Below are 12,200 nucleotides of genomic sequence, written 5' to 3'. Positions count from 1 at the left end.
TGTTTTTTTTAGATTCAAAAATAAAAAAGTATTTCAAACAAAAAAATATTTTTTTGAATTTACAATTTTTGTCTCGTTTAGCTGTCGTATTGAAAACAACAAATTTTATAGTTGAATGAACAAAATAAAATTGTAGAATTCAAGAATAAGTTTGTTTACAACAAAAATGAGGTTCAAAAATATATTTTTTTGATTCAATATGATGAAATTTCTCTGCGTGTAGAGGAAAATCACGTTGACCGATAATTTATGATCATGTTTTGGCAATATCGGAAAGCGTCAAGCGTCCATAACGTAGAAAGTGATTCATATTTATTGATCAATTTTCAAGAGCAGTTGTGGCTATAATAAACAACGCGCAATAATTCATCAGCATTCCAGACGTGTGTGTTCGATTCCCGCTTGGAATCATTGTTGTTTTGCCAAAACATTAAAAAAATTGTAAATTCAACAAAAAAATTCTTTGTAGATGTTGACAGCTGACTTTTTTAAAACCAACAATTTTGATTATTAAACCAAAAAATATTTATTTTTCAAATCAAAAAATAAAATTTTTAGCCGGGGAACGATAATTATTATTGTTGTTTTTACACAGGATTTTTTTGAGTTTAAAAAAGATTTTTCTGCGTGTACAGAGAACCAAGCGGAATGCTATGAAATGCGAAATGCGATAAGCGTTCAAGAGAGAGAATGTAGAAGGAGTCGCTTGAGAAACCCTGAATAAACTTGGGGATCAATTCTTAGAAAAATTCAATGAATATAGGCGCTACTTTGCGCATTTCGCCGTACGCAAAAATGTACAAATCATTCATAGATCGTCACCTGTACATCATGTCATGTTCGGGTTTCCTGTACACGCTAAAACGCTCAGCACTAAAGTGCATAATTTCCAGACTACACCAAAAATGTGTAAGCCTTACACATTCACAAAATCAGCTCCTGCGTCCACAAAATCGTGAAATTCGCAATTTTTTTTGTACTGTAACCTAGCTAGGTTTACTAGTGATCTTGGTAAACAAAAAAATATCGACATTTGGCATCTAGAAGAGTGTAAGAGCTGTTTTTTGTGAATGTGTAACTGTTACACAATTTTGGTGTGGTCTGGAAATCATGCACTTATGAGTAGGGCTTACACATTTTAAGTGCTGAGTGGTTTTACCGTGTAAGTGCGGAAATCAACTATAGATTGACCACTAAGGTGTCCCAAAATTGCACATAGTAAAAAATCTTAGGGGCTCACCCTGTAAATGATAGCTAAGGATGTTTAAAACCAACTTTTGTATGACAGCAACTTTCAGAAATAACGTTTTCGGCAACGGTAGTGTAGTGGTAAGCGTGGTTGCCTCTCACCCCCGTCGGTCGGGGTTCAATTCCCGCCGACGCCGATGGGATTTTCCAAGATATAAAATCCATGGTCCCTCGGATGGGAAGTAAAGCCGTAGGTCCCGGCCCATGTGTTGATAGGTTCGATATGTAGGGTCCCAGGTGTTGTGGCTGTCTCCCTGGGCGTCGGAATTTAAGGCTTAGCTCCTAGACCCGCCGACGTGAAACACAACTGGCGTCGAACGGTGCTAGTTGGCCAGAAAAAAGAAGAAGAAGATGGTTCAACGAATACTGTGACAAAAGAAGAAAATGAGATTTGTTCCGCCTATAGATTAATGTATATTTATTTTTTATACCCATTAATAGTTATTTATGTGACGAGTTGCAAAAAGTTGATTTTTTCAGCACGAGTCGTACATTTATCCAACGAGGCTCGCCGAGTTGGATAAATACGAAGAGTGCTGAAAAAATCGAGTTTTGCAACGAGTTCCATACAAAATTTTATGCAATGATTTTTTCATAATGCAACTCATTTGAGTTGCATAATATTCATAATGCAACTCAAATGAGTTGCATTATGAACATTATAGAACTATTTTTCATTATGCAACTCATTTCAGTTGCATAATGAACCAGTACGGAAAAAATAGCCATTATGATACCAAAATGAGTTAGATAAAATGTAAATTATGATACTGAATTGCATAAAATATTTTTTTAATCATTTATTTAAGTGTTTTAACAACTAGCCTTAAAATAGAAGCGAACATAGCATTATTTGTTTGGGTTGACTGTTTCAAACTTAAATCCATTTTTGCAGAGATCTTCAATCAGATTAGTTTTATAGAAAGCGGCTCCTGGCGTAAGCACTCCTCCCCTAAAATGAATAAACACCATGTTTTAAAGATTAAAACACAAATTAGAATTCTGTTTGAAACTTACGACGCTGGCATTTTGTCGCTCTGGCCCAGAATGGTCTTTGCCGATAGCAACAATGCCACACAGGTTGCACCATATCCCGGATTAGTGCCGGATACCCTAACAATGAGCTGTTTGTTCGGTGATTCGTCGGAAGGTTCCAACCGATTCTTGACGCGATCCCATCCTTCACCTACGATGTAGATGTTGAATTCCGTATTCTTCAACGCTTCTTCCGACGGACCTTCGCGTGACACTAAGCCAGCTGAGAAGAAGCGTGGATACTGCGTGAAAAAAAGAGTTAAGAAAGAAAGGTGTTGAATGTCTAGGTTGTTGATATTGAGCAAACAAAATACCTTCAGTAGCAATTTTCGTCCAAACCTGGACCAAGTCATAAGCCCGCACACAGTGCCGATAAGAATCACGGAAAATGCCTCAAGGAACGACGAGAAAGTCAAATAAGCCCGCATTTGTATGGGGCGCTTCCTGTAATTCTCATAAAAGTATCGCTGAGTGCGCCTCACCACGGATTGATCTGTTCCTGGACGTGGAAGACACCAAAGGCCGTTCACGACCTTACTTCGATGCAGCAATGGACGAGCTTTCAAAGGTGGTTGAAAGCTGGGAAGTCTCGTCTTGAACAGTTGCTTTCTCAATGCCAGTAAGCCTTTAACATCAGACAGGGCGTGAATGGCCGATTCCCACGTGCCATAGTGCACCAGAGCTCCACCTTCCGACTGAATCGATTTCTCCAAGAACGTCTCGACCGAATTGACAGTTCCGTTGAATTCGTTTTCCAGGAACACTACTCCCATATCCCCTGGAATGCTGTCGAAACCACAAGCCGACACCACGTAGACACCTTTCTGTTGCGCTTCCGCGTGGTACAGCAACTGCATCCGTTCCATGTAATGGGCTTCCCCACTGATGTCCACGTGGTGCGTGCCGGCTTCGACGCAGGCTTTCACAACCGGTTCGCCGAATAGTCGATAGGGACCGCAGCAGTTGACCACAATTTGGCACTGCTCGGCCATTTTCTTCAATGAGCCGGGATCGTTCACGTCTGCGATCAGCGTTGGAATTCGTGAGAGATCCACGCCGGTTTTTCGTCCTACTTGCTGAAGAACTTGCGCAAGTTTTTCCTGGTTTCGTCCGGCAACGCCCCAACGGAGATCTTCCAGTAATTTAACTGCTTCGTAGACGGTACAGCTGCCGGTGAAACCGGTAGCACCGAAAATTATTACGTCCAGCGGACGTTGCGATGGCATGTCTCCTTCGGATGTAAGAATATGCAGACTGAGATAATCGTTAGTTCCAAGTAGTTAAAATACACATCCATATGCTTTCTTATGTTGACTTTTCGATCCTTATCAAGCTTTACCAAAGATTTGAAGTTCTACATGTGGTATACCAAAAAAAAACTTCTAAAACATTGTCGAAAATGACGATGAAAGATGTGTATGAATGAGGCTCTCTTTTAAAAATAGCAAAGTATAAAACGATACAAATTCAGAAAAAAACGCTACGCCGTCTTCAGCTAGAAGTTGTGGAGACTGAACGATCACTCACAATAGGCAACAGATAATGCACGAAACACCCAGTGATCCAGAGAAGAATTTTCGATTTGACAAAAAGTTACGTGAGAATCGAACGCACACTTCGAGGCTTATGATGATGATGATGATGATGATGATGATAAGTTTTCCATTCATTGTAGCACGGTAACTAAGCCCGATAGCAGTGAGCTGTCCAACGCACACTTCAAGGCTTATGACATGCCTAAACCACTGACGTCGCTAACCACCCTAGTGATGGTAAATCTGCGACCAAATTTGGAACTACTTTACAGCGACTGAAGCTACCGGATGTCGCTATTGTTTACGCGCAGAGTTTCGAGGCAGTGTTGCCGGATGAGGGAGTACTCGATATGGCCCCTTCTGACTTTCTGAGGATTGCAGTAATAGCAGCCATCGAAGACGCGGGCAAGAGCATCGTCGAGTACATGGAGCAGAGTCGAAGGCACGATTATTAGTTCGACTAGCAATGCAGAGAGATTTTAAAGGCAAAACGCGTGGGCGTTATTGCTGCAGCCTAAGCCCCGACAGAACGTGAAGTATTCCTGCAACTTCCTGCAGAAAAAAATGGCCGACTGAAAAAAAGCTGAGAGCGGGGGAGTGAAACTTTCGTTCTGTTCTGAAGAAACACGAAAGTTCTACCAAAAGCTCTACGCATCCCGCAACTGCTTCGTGCCAAAAGCCGGAAAATGCAGGGATAAGGACGGGAGCCTTTCGATGGACATATGTAAGGTGATTAAAAGGTGGAAGCACCACTTCGACGAACACCAAGATAAAGGGAGGAACTCAGGTACGAAGGAGGTGCAGGAAAGCGGAATAAATAACTCATGAGTATGGCAAATAACGGGAACCAACCAACATGCTCGCTGAGTGAAGTTGAGGATGCCATTCAACAGCTCAAAAACAATAGAACAGCTAGTGGGTGAACTCATCAAAATAGGCCCGAAAACGTTGGTCGTTTTACTGCACCGACTGATTGTCTGAATCGAAACCTAACAGATACCGAAAAAGAGTAAGGAAAAGTTAATTTGCCCTATCTACAAGTTAAGGCGAAAAGTTGGAATGTTAGAATTTCCGCGCAATTACTACTATGAATGTCGTCTCCAGAGTGCCGTCGTGTTATCCCAGATCATTTTTCTTTATCTATCACCAATAACAAATTAGTTCGTGAGAAGTAATTACGTCGGCTTCGAACTTGATCAGCCGTCAAAGATTCACTTCGCACCTAAAGTACCATGTACAAAACGCTTAAAAGACCAATGCTTCTCTACGGATATGAGAACTGGGTCATGGTCGAGAAAAACTTGCAAACATTTGGATTACCTAGAGTATTAGAGTGACGAATCCCGCGTCCATCATCAAATCAACTTTTGTTTCATTGATGTATTTATAACGAATGCCGTTTTAACTGGTCGTACACCGGCGTATGAAAGGATATAAAGCCTGTATCCGCAATAATCGGAACACAGAAGTGCGGCTGTAACTCTGCACTGAATCGGTAAAATTGGCCAAATAAATGAATGAGAACTCTTTGGTGTATGCTTATTGTTTGCCAAATTTCATAAAAATCGATGCATTACTTTTAACTGTGGATGAAAAAGAAACAGATGTGGTTTTAAGCATTTCGTACAATCATGACCAATTTTAATTCGCATAAGAGATGGTTCTTTTACGCTACAGCTCAAAACTCTGTGATGATAATTATGAAATTTCATTAGCAGTTATAATACTTATAGAGACACTTTCTTGCAAAACTTCATCAACTTTGATCAATTGGTTTGAAAGCTACTGGTGTTGATAGGGGTGAGTGTCGGTGAAAGTTTTTGTGTTTTTCCTGTGCGATGTTTGCCTATTCATAACTTTTGAATTCCTCCGTCAATTTTCATTAAATTTTCACAGAAGGTAGTTGATTATGTGTTTAGTATGCCGAAAATTTTGATGATTATTGGTACAGTACTTTCAATAGTGCAATCGAAACAATAAGGGGTGCTGACTGCTGTCTGAGGGGTCAAAATCACGTTCAGTCCCATGTCCCAGGTTTTGACTATAAAATTTTTGATGGTGCATCGATTTGTTTGAAATTTTGCCAAAGCAAAAAATGTAGATTAAGAGGTTTGTTTTCAAAATTTCAGCCATTTCCTTTGCCAAATTCAAAAGTTACAGCGCTGACAAGCAAAACTAGAGATTGTAAAAAAATCAATGGCGCACATTCTACTCTTTCATTGCCACAACAAAAAGTACTGCACCAATTCACATGAAATTTTTAAGGTGAAATGAACACATCTTAAGATTTTATTAGGCCAAATATGAGCAGTTTTAATGTATCTATTACAGAGTTACAGCTGCATTTCTGTTTCCCGATTATTGCAGATACAGGCTTTAGTATTCCTTTATAATGAATGAAACTATTTGCACTATGTCATTATATGTATTTAATTGAAGTCTGCCTCTACAAATCATCATACAACAGACATTTGCATTTGCATTCACAGGCAAATATATTTGGTTACTCTACTAGACAAGGTCACTCATAAAATGTTGGCATCTGTGTCTCCTGATTAAAGTTAACTCAGCACCGTAGATGACTCACACTTTGCGTTTCATGGCCAGCCCTTATGTAGACACTTTTTGCTTTAATTTCTTCTTTACAGATACTGTAAGATTCTTGTTATATGGAATCCGTCTTACTTTCAGTTGGCAAAGATCCTCCGATCATCCGACTTAAGACTGTTAAAACTGTTCAAGTTGGTGTAGTTTCTGCAGTGCTAGTGATAAACTGAGCTGTCCACTGTTTGTATCCCAAATGTAGTTTAATCGACTGCAGTTCCCTTATCTTTTATAGAATTTGAATGCGCAATGTTTTGTTTAGTGATGCATAGTATCACTCTCGTGTGGTGTTTTATTTATCTATGCTCATAACAAAATATATGCTTATCACCATCATCTCTATATCATTAAGAAATTTTCCACTCAATCAGTTGAAAACTGAGCTGGCGCATTTGAGTTCAAGTTTACATCATTTTCAGCCCTCAAGCAGTGAGAGATGGTCCTTAGTTTCTCTCTTGGCACACCAGTTTGTCATGCACGATTTGACTATCGATATAGTAAGGACTGTTCAATTTATAAAACAGCCAAGTTTACAAGGCTATGAAAAGAAGATGCGTAGTTCAGTTCGCCTTGCTTTATTGTTTAGCCACAGGGATGGGAACACTCACTTGCAAAGAGTTACACTCACTTGCTGTTTTCTCAGCCCAGAAGCGTGCAATCAAAAAACGATGTATGGACGACTTTTACCTTATGGTTTTATCTAAAAGTTTGCCGAATATAGTAGGGGTCGAACACGCATACCAAAGTCGTAACAGAGCTGTGAAAGCGACTCTCCACGAGGTGAGTCTAATTTACATTTACCTTGTGCAGAGTTGCATTCGCAGTTCTGTCACGACTTCGGTATGCGTGTGCGACCCCTACTCTATTCGGCAAACTTTTAGAAAAAAAACACAAGGCAAAAGTCGTCCATACATTGTTTTTTGATTGCACGCTTCTGAATTGAGAAAATAGCAAGTGAGTGTAACTCTTTGCAAGTGAGTGTTCCCATCCTTGGACCAGGCGCTGGCTGTCCAAAAACTACGTAGACTCATTTTTGGCCATCTTAGACCCTCTTAACTAGTATACTTTTGTTTATGCAAAATTTTCGACGTTTGTAATTTATCGAAGTAAACATTTTTTCAAAAATGCAGTGAAAATTATCGAAATTTGTTAAGAAATTACCAAACGTTCGGTAAAATGTACTGAATAATTCCATGGGGATTTCAAAGGATTTCGGCGGCGTTGCAGGGGGTTTCTGAGGACTTTCTACACATTTAAAGATGTTATTCGAGTGAGTGAAATCAGCTTTGTATCTTTTAATTCCGCCTTTGGTAACAGGGCGGAATTAAAAAGGTACAAAGCTGATTGTACTCATTCGAAGAGGGTATTCTGCTTATAGGGTTCGAAAAGTCGCTACAAGATTTAAAGATGTTTTGGGAGAAAAGAGGGGTTTCAAGAGGTTTTAGGGTGTTTCGAGTTGTGTTAGGGAAGTCTTAGAGGGGTTTAATGATGTTTCAGAGCGTCTCGTGCAGAGATTTTCAAGAAGTTTTCAAGAGAGTTTTAGAGGGTTTAAATGGGCTTTCAGGAACGTTTCAGGGGAATTTAGGGACGTCTTAGGGGGTCTCAAGAACAGTTCCAGTGGTTTTAGAATGGGCTGCAGGGCCAAGAAGCACCAAAACTGCCCTTAAACTCTCATGTAATTAATAAAAAGCAAAATTCGGGAAACAGCTGCCTTGAATCCACTCGAACCGCCCTAAACCCCTGAAAATGCTCCTATAGCACCCTAATACTGCTAAACAGCATCTTAATATTTTTTTTCAATTTTTTGAAACGGTCTAGAACGCCCTAAGACCCCTTCAAACCCTCTAAACACTCTTGAAATTTCTTCAAACTCCCTGACACTCTTCTGAAATCATCTGAAATGCTTCCGAAAAGCCTCAAAGCCCCATGAAACGTCGTAGAAACTCTTTGCAACGCCCAGATACCCAGATTGAGACTTCAAACCCACTGAAAAGCCATAAAATCTCTGAAACTACCACCATTTAAACTCTATGATATGATGATGATGAAGGTCAACCATTCATTGTAGTACGGAATTTTAATCCGACAGTAGTGGGCTGTTCAGTGTCCACTCAATGTGATTCAGTGCTTGAAAACTGATGCAGTTTTCCTCGAACGAAGCAAAATTTGCTTTTTTTTTACGGGCGCTTTTCCACCCAAAGCGGTAGCTAAATGTCTTCATTGCCTCACATGCTTTAGAAGCAAGAGGGAGCATGAGCAATCAATTTTAATATTGAGAGTGAGAAAAGATAGTTCAGCGGCGTGGTGGCTCTCTGAATCTTTTTCTTCGCCGGAGTATAGGGCAATGAATATACATGGTTTTTAACCCGTTATTACAGTGCAATTGACATAAACTCATATTAAATCAATTGTAATAGTCACCTCGAACATTCCCTTGCCTACAAATGATTGTTTTTACATATTTGGAGAAACAAATAAATCCACTGAATCATTTCCCCGCATGCTCTCCCTCATCACAGCAAGTGAGAACGGATGGTCTGCAGTGAGTTTGCTTCACCAGTCAACCGACAGATGAGGTACAGCGGTTGCAGTTGCTTCGGTTTCTCTTTACTTCCTGTGCGTGTTCGTTCGTAGTGACGGTTGACACTGATACTTACTGATCGTATTTTTCATATTCACTCGGATCCAAGCACTGATGTGATTCGATCAAGCAAAACATTATTATTATACTCAACTTGTTCCAAAGATCATACAATACTATATGGTGCGAGCCATCACATCGGAGGATGCCCAAATGAATGTGAAGAAGAGCCCGCCTTTCTCATCAGAATGGTTTTATCAGAAAGTTGGCATCTTCACTCTTCCCAACCAGACTTTTTAAACCTTATGAAGCCCCTTGAAATTTCTACAAAAACCTCTCTCTATCTTGGGATCCTCATGAAAACCCCTCAAATACCACTGTCTGCCGTGTGCAGCATAGTTGTCCCATGTTCCAAAACAGCAAACTGAGAAAAACGCGTTTTAAGTTTCAGCCTTGTTTCCATCTCTACGGGAAAGTGTAATGCAAACACAAAGTGAATTCATCAGCATGTCGTTGGAATTGGTATTTTTCATTGAAGTATGAACAAAAAATTTCATAAACATTCAATTTACTTTGATTTTTAAAAGAAAAGCTCTGTTGGGACTGTAATGCCGATAGATCTAGCAATTTTCGGGATTTTCTCAGCATAAGCTGTCCCATGTCATGTGAGATGTTCAGCATAAGCTGTCCCATGTCGAGTTTTGCAGCATAATTTGTCTTACGTTGAATTTTACAAATTATATCAGGATTTTCGGAGAATGTTCAGGATTCCCTCAGAGATGCTCGGATAGCTTTTTATGCGTTTGAACATGGGATAGCTTTTGAGAAAAAAAAATGAACATGGGACAGCTTATGCTGCAAAATGGAACATACAAAAATAGTATGCGGTAGAGAACCAGCGAAAGGCCAGCGACTGTGTGGCAGGGACTGGAAGCGATTGGCACAGGACTGGGTCCAGTGAAGGCGTAGATTCAACAGAGCCAATTGTAGCCCACTAAGTTACAAATACGTGACCTGGTGAACGACGTTAAGGTTTACAGCCTAGGGATGGGAGTAGTTACACTCCCGTGCAAAAGTTTGGTGTCACCCTCTCAAAAACATGGAAATGTTTATCGGTCATATCTCAGTCATTTTTCATTTAATCCACTCGAGCTTAGACTCTATCGAAAGATAAAGAGTTAGATTTGATTCGTAGGTACTTTCCACAAATTTTATATGAATTTTTAGTATAAAAACTTTACCTAAACTTACATGTTTTTCTTAAATCTGAACGAAAAAAAGGTTTTCCGTGTAGTTCAAAATTGGGTCGATCAAATTTTGAAATGAAAGTTGCATTAGAACCCTATTTCAATCCTCTTTGAGAGCCATTCATTAGATTTTAGTGGAAAATTTCAACACAAAATTTAAATTATCGAGTTAGGTTTACACGTTATCGTGCAAAAGTTGAAAATGGTATACATTAGTGACCCGATTTTGTCAGCCCCTTTTCATAACACATTTTTTGCTCTCCTCGAAAACCTGAACAGTTTTTCAAACTTTTTATCCCTCTATGTTTTGCATTTAAGCTGTGGTTTGATGATAATCATAAATTAATTGGTTAAAATTTGGTCGCAACATAACGAGAGCAAAAAGCAAAAATGGGGCTAACAAAATCGGGCCATCACTGTATACAATCCATACTAAATCAGCTTAGTTCGTTATATAATGTGTAAAATAGAATGGAAGTCAGATGAAAATTACTTATCTGTGAATTCTACCCTACATAAATGTAACGATCATAACCAGTATTATATCATTAGCCCAAAAACCGTAACAACGAAAACCATTTCTCCGAGTAAACTATTGCTATCCAAATCAGGATTTGGATTTTGGTGTAATGGTGCGTTCCTTGAGTAGCCTTCGGAATTTAGTTATTTGCGATTTTGGGATGGAATTTTCAAAGCTACCCACCAGTACATCGATTAACAATAATGGATAAATAAAATGGGTAATTGAAGAAGGAGTATGTGTTAAGTCAATCTAAATTATTATGTGGTTTATTAAGTAGTTTGTTTATTTATATACCATTTTCTAACTTAAGGCGAAACTGGTTTTTTGGTTTTTGATTTTTTATTACATAACGAAGCAATATTTTCAAAATCGGTTTCCGTACACATGTAGAGTATGGATCAAGGTATCTTCTGAACTTTTTTGAGGTGGAAAATATTTTTCGTTTTTGCAGAAACCATTTTTTTGTGAAATTTTGTTCAAAAATGGGGTCTGCAAAAACGAAAGATATTTTCCACCTCAAAAGAAAAAAAAATCAGAAGATACCTTGATCCATACTCTACATGTGTACGAAACCCGATTTTGAAAATATTGCTTCGTTATTTAATAAAAAATCAAAAACCAACAAGTGAGGAAATGCTTCCAGTTTCGCCTTAAGAGTGTAACTTAGTCTAGAACTTAATTTATGAACATACTCTAACCATTTCTGTGACCTGCCATTCTGCTACCAAGGGAAGAAATTGTAGTTGTACCAAAAAAATGACGATTTGAATGAAAATCTGACTCCGATTTCATTTGGAAGGAGACCCCAAACTTATGCACGATGCAGCATACTAAGGGGTGACCCCAAACTTTTGCACGGTGACGTGTAAACCTAAATCGATAATTTAAATTATGGCATGAATTTTTTCCACTAAAATCTAATGAATGGCTCTCAAAGAGGATAGAAATGGGGTTGTAATGCAACTTTCATTTCAAAATTTGGTCGACCCAATTGTGAATTACACGGAAAACAATTTTCCGTACAGATTTAGGAAAAACATGTAAGTTTAGGTAAAGTTTTTATACTAAAAAATATATATGAAATTTGTGAAAAGTACCTACGAATCAAAGCTTACCCTTTATCTTTCGATAGAGTCTAAGCACGAGTGAATTCAATGAAAGATGGCTAAGATATGACCGATAAACATTTCCATGTTCATGAGGGGGTGACCCCAAACTTTTGCACGGGAGTGTAGATAAGAGACCATTTCAGACTTCTTAAAAGTAACAGAAGTACCGTAAAATGGGGTAGCTTTGATAGTTTTTCAGCGAATTTTCTTAATATTTTCCCATGTAACAGTATTTCTCCGAGTTTTATATTTTTAAAACTAGTACTGGGGTATCAGTCATCAATTGCAAATAAAAGATTCGATAATCTGAAATATGTA

The 12,200-nt window shown here is 38.8% G+C and overlaps 1 protein-coding gene across 1 annotated transcript; it reads right to left on the bottom strand.

The window, feature by feature from the left end:
• Positions 1-2,034: 2,034 nt before the first annotated feature.
• On the bottom strand, positions 2,035-7,136 carry LOC109623095 (saccharopine dehydrogenase-like oxidoreductase). Its single transcript, XM_062849564.1, has 3 exons — positions 2,598-7,136; positions 2,266-2,525; positions 2,035-2,200 (listed from the first exon to the last, which is right to left on the bottom strand). Exons 1-3 carry the CDS (start codon positions 3,507-3,509, stop codon positions 2,098-2,100), a joined length of 1,275 nt encoding a protein of 424 aa, XP_062705548.1. The 5' UTR covers positions 3,510-7,136; the 3' UTR covers positions 2,035-2,097.
• Between the last annotated feature and the right edge of the window lie 5,064 nt (positions 7,137-12,200).

Source organism: Aedes albopictus, chromosome 1, assembly GCF_035046485.1.
Source record: "Aedes albopictus strain Foshan chromosome 1, AalbF5, whole genome shotgun sequence".
NCBI classification, from domain to species: Eukaryota; Metazoa; Arthropoda; class Insecta; order Diptera; family Culicidae; genus Aedes; species Aedes albopictus.
Note: the sequence above shows the minus strand (reverse complement) of the source record. Positions and strands in the feature narration are given on the sequence as shown.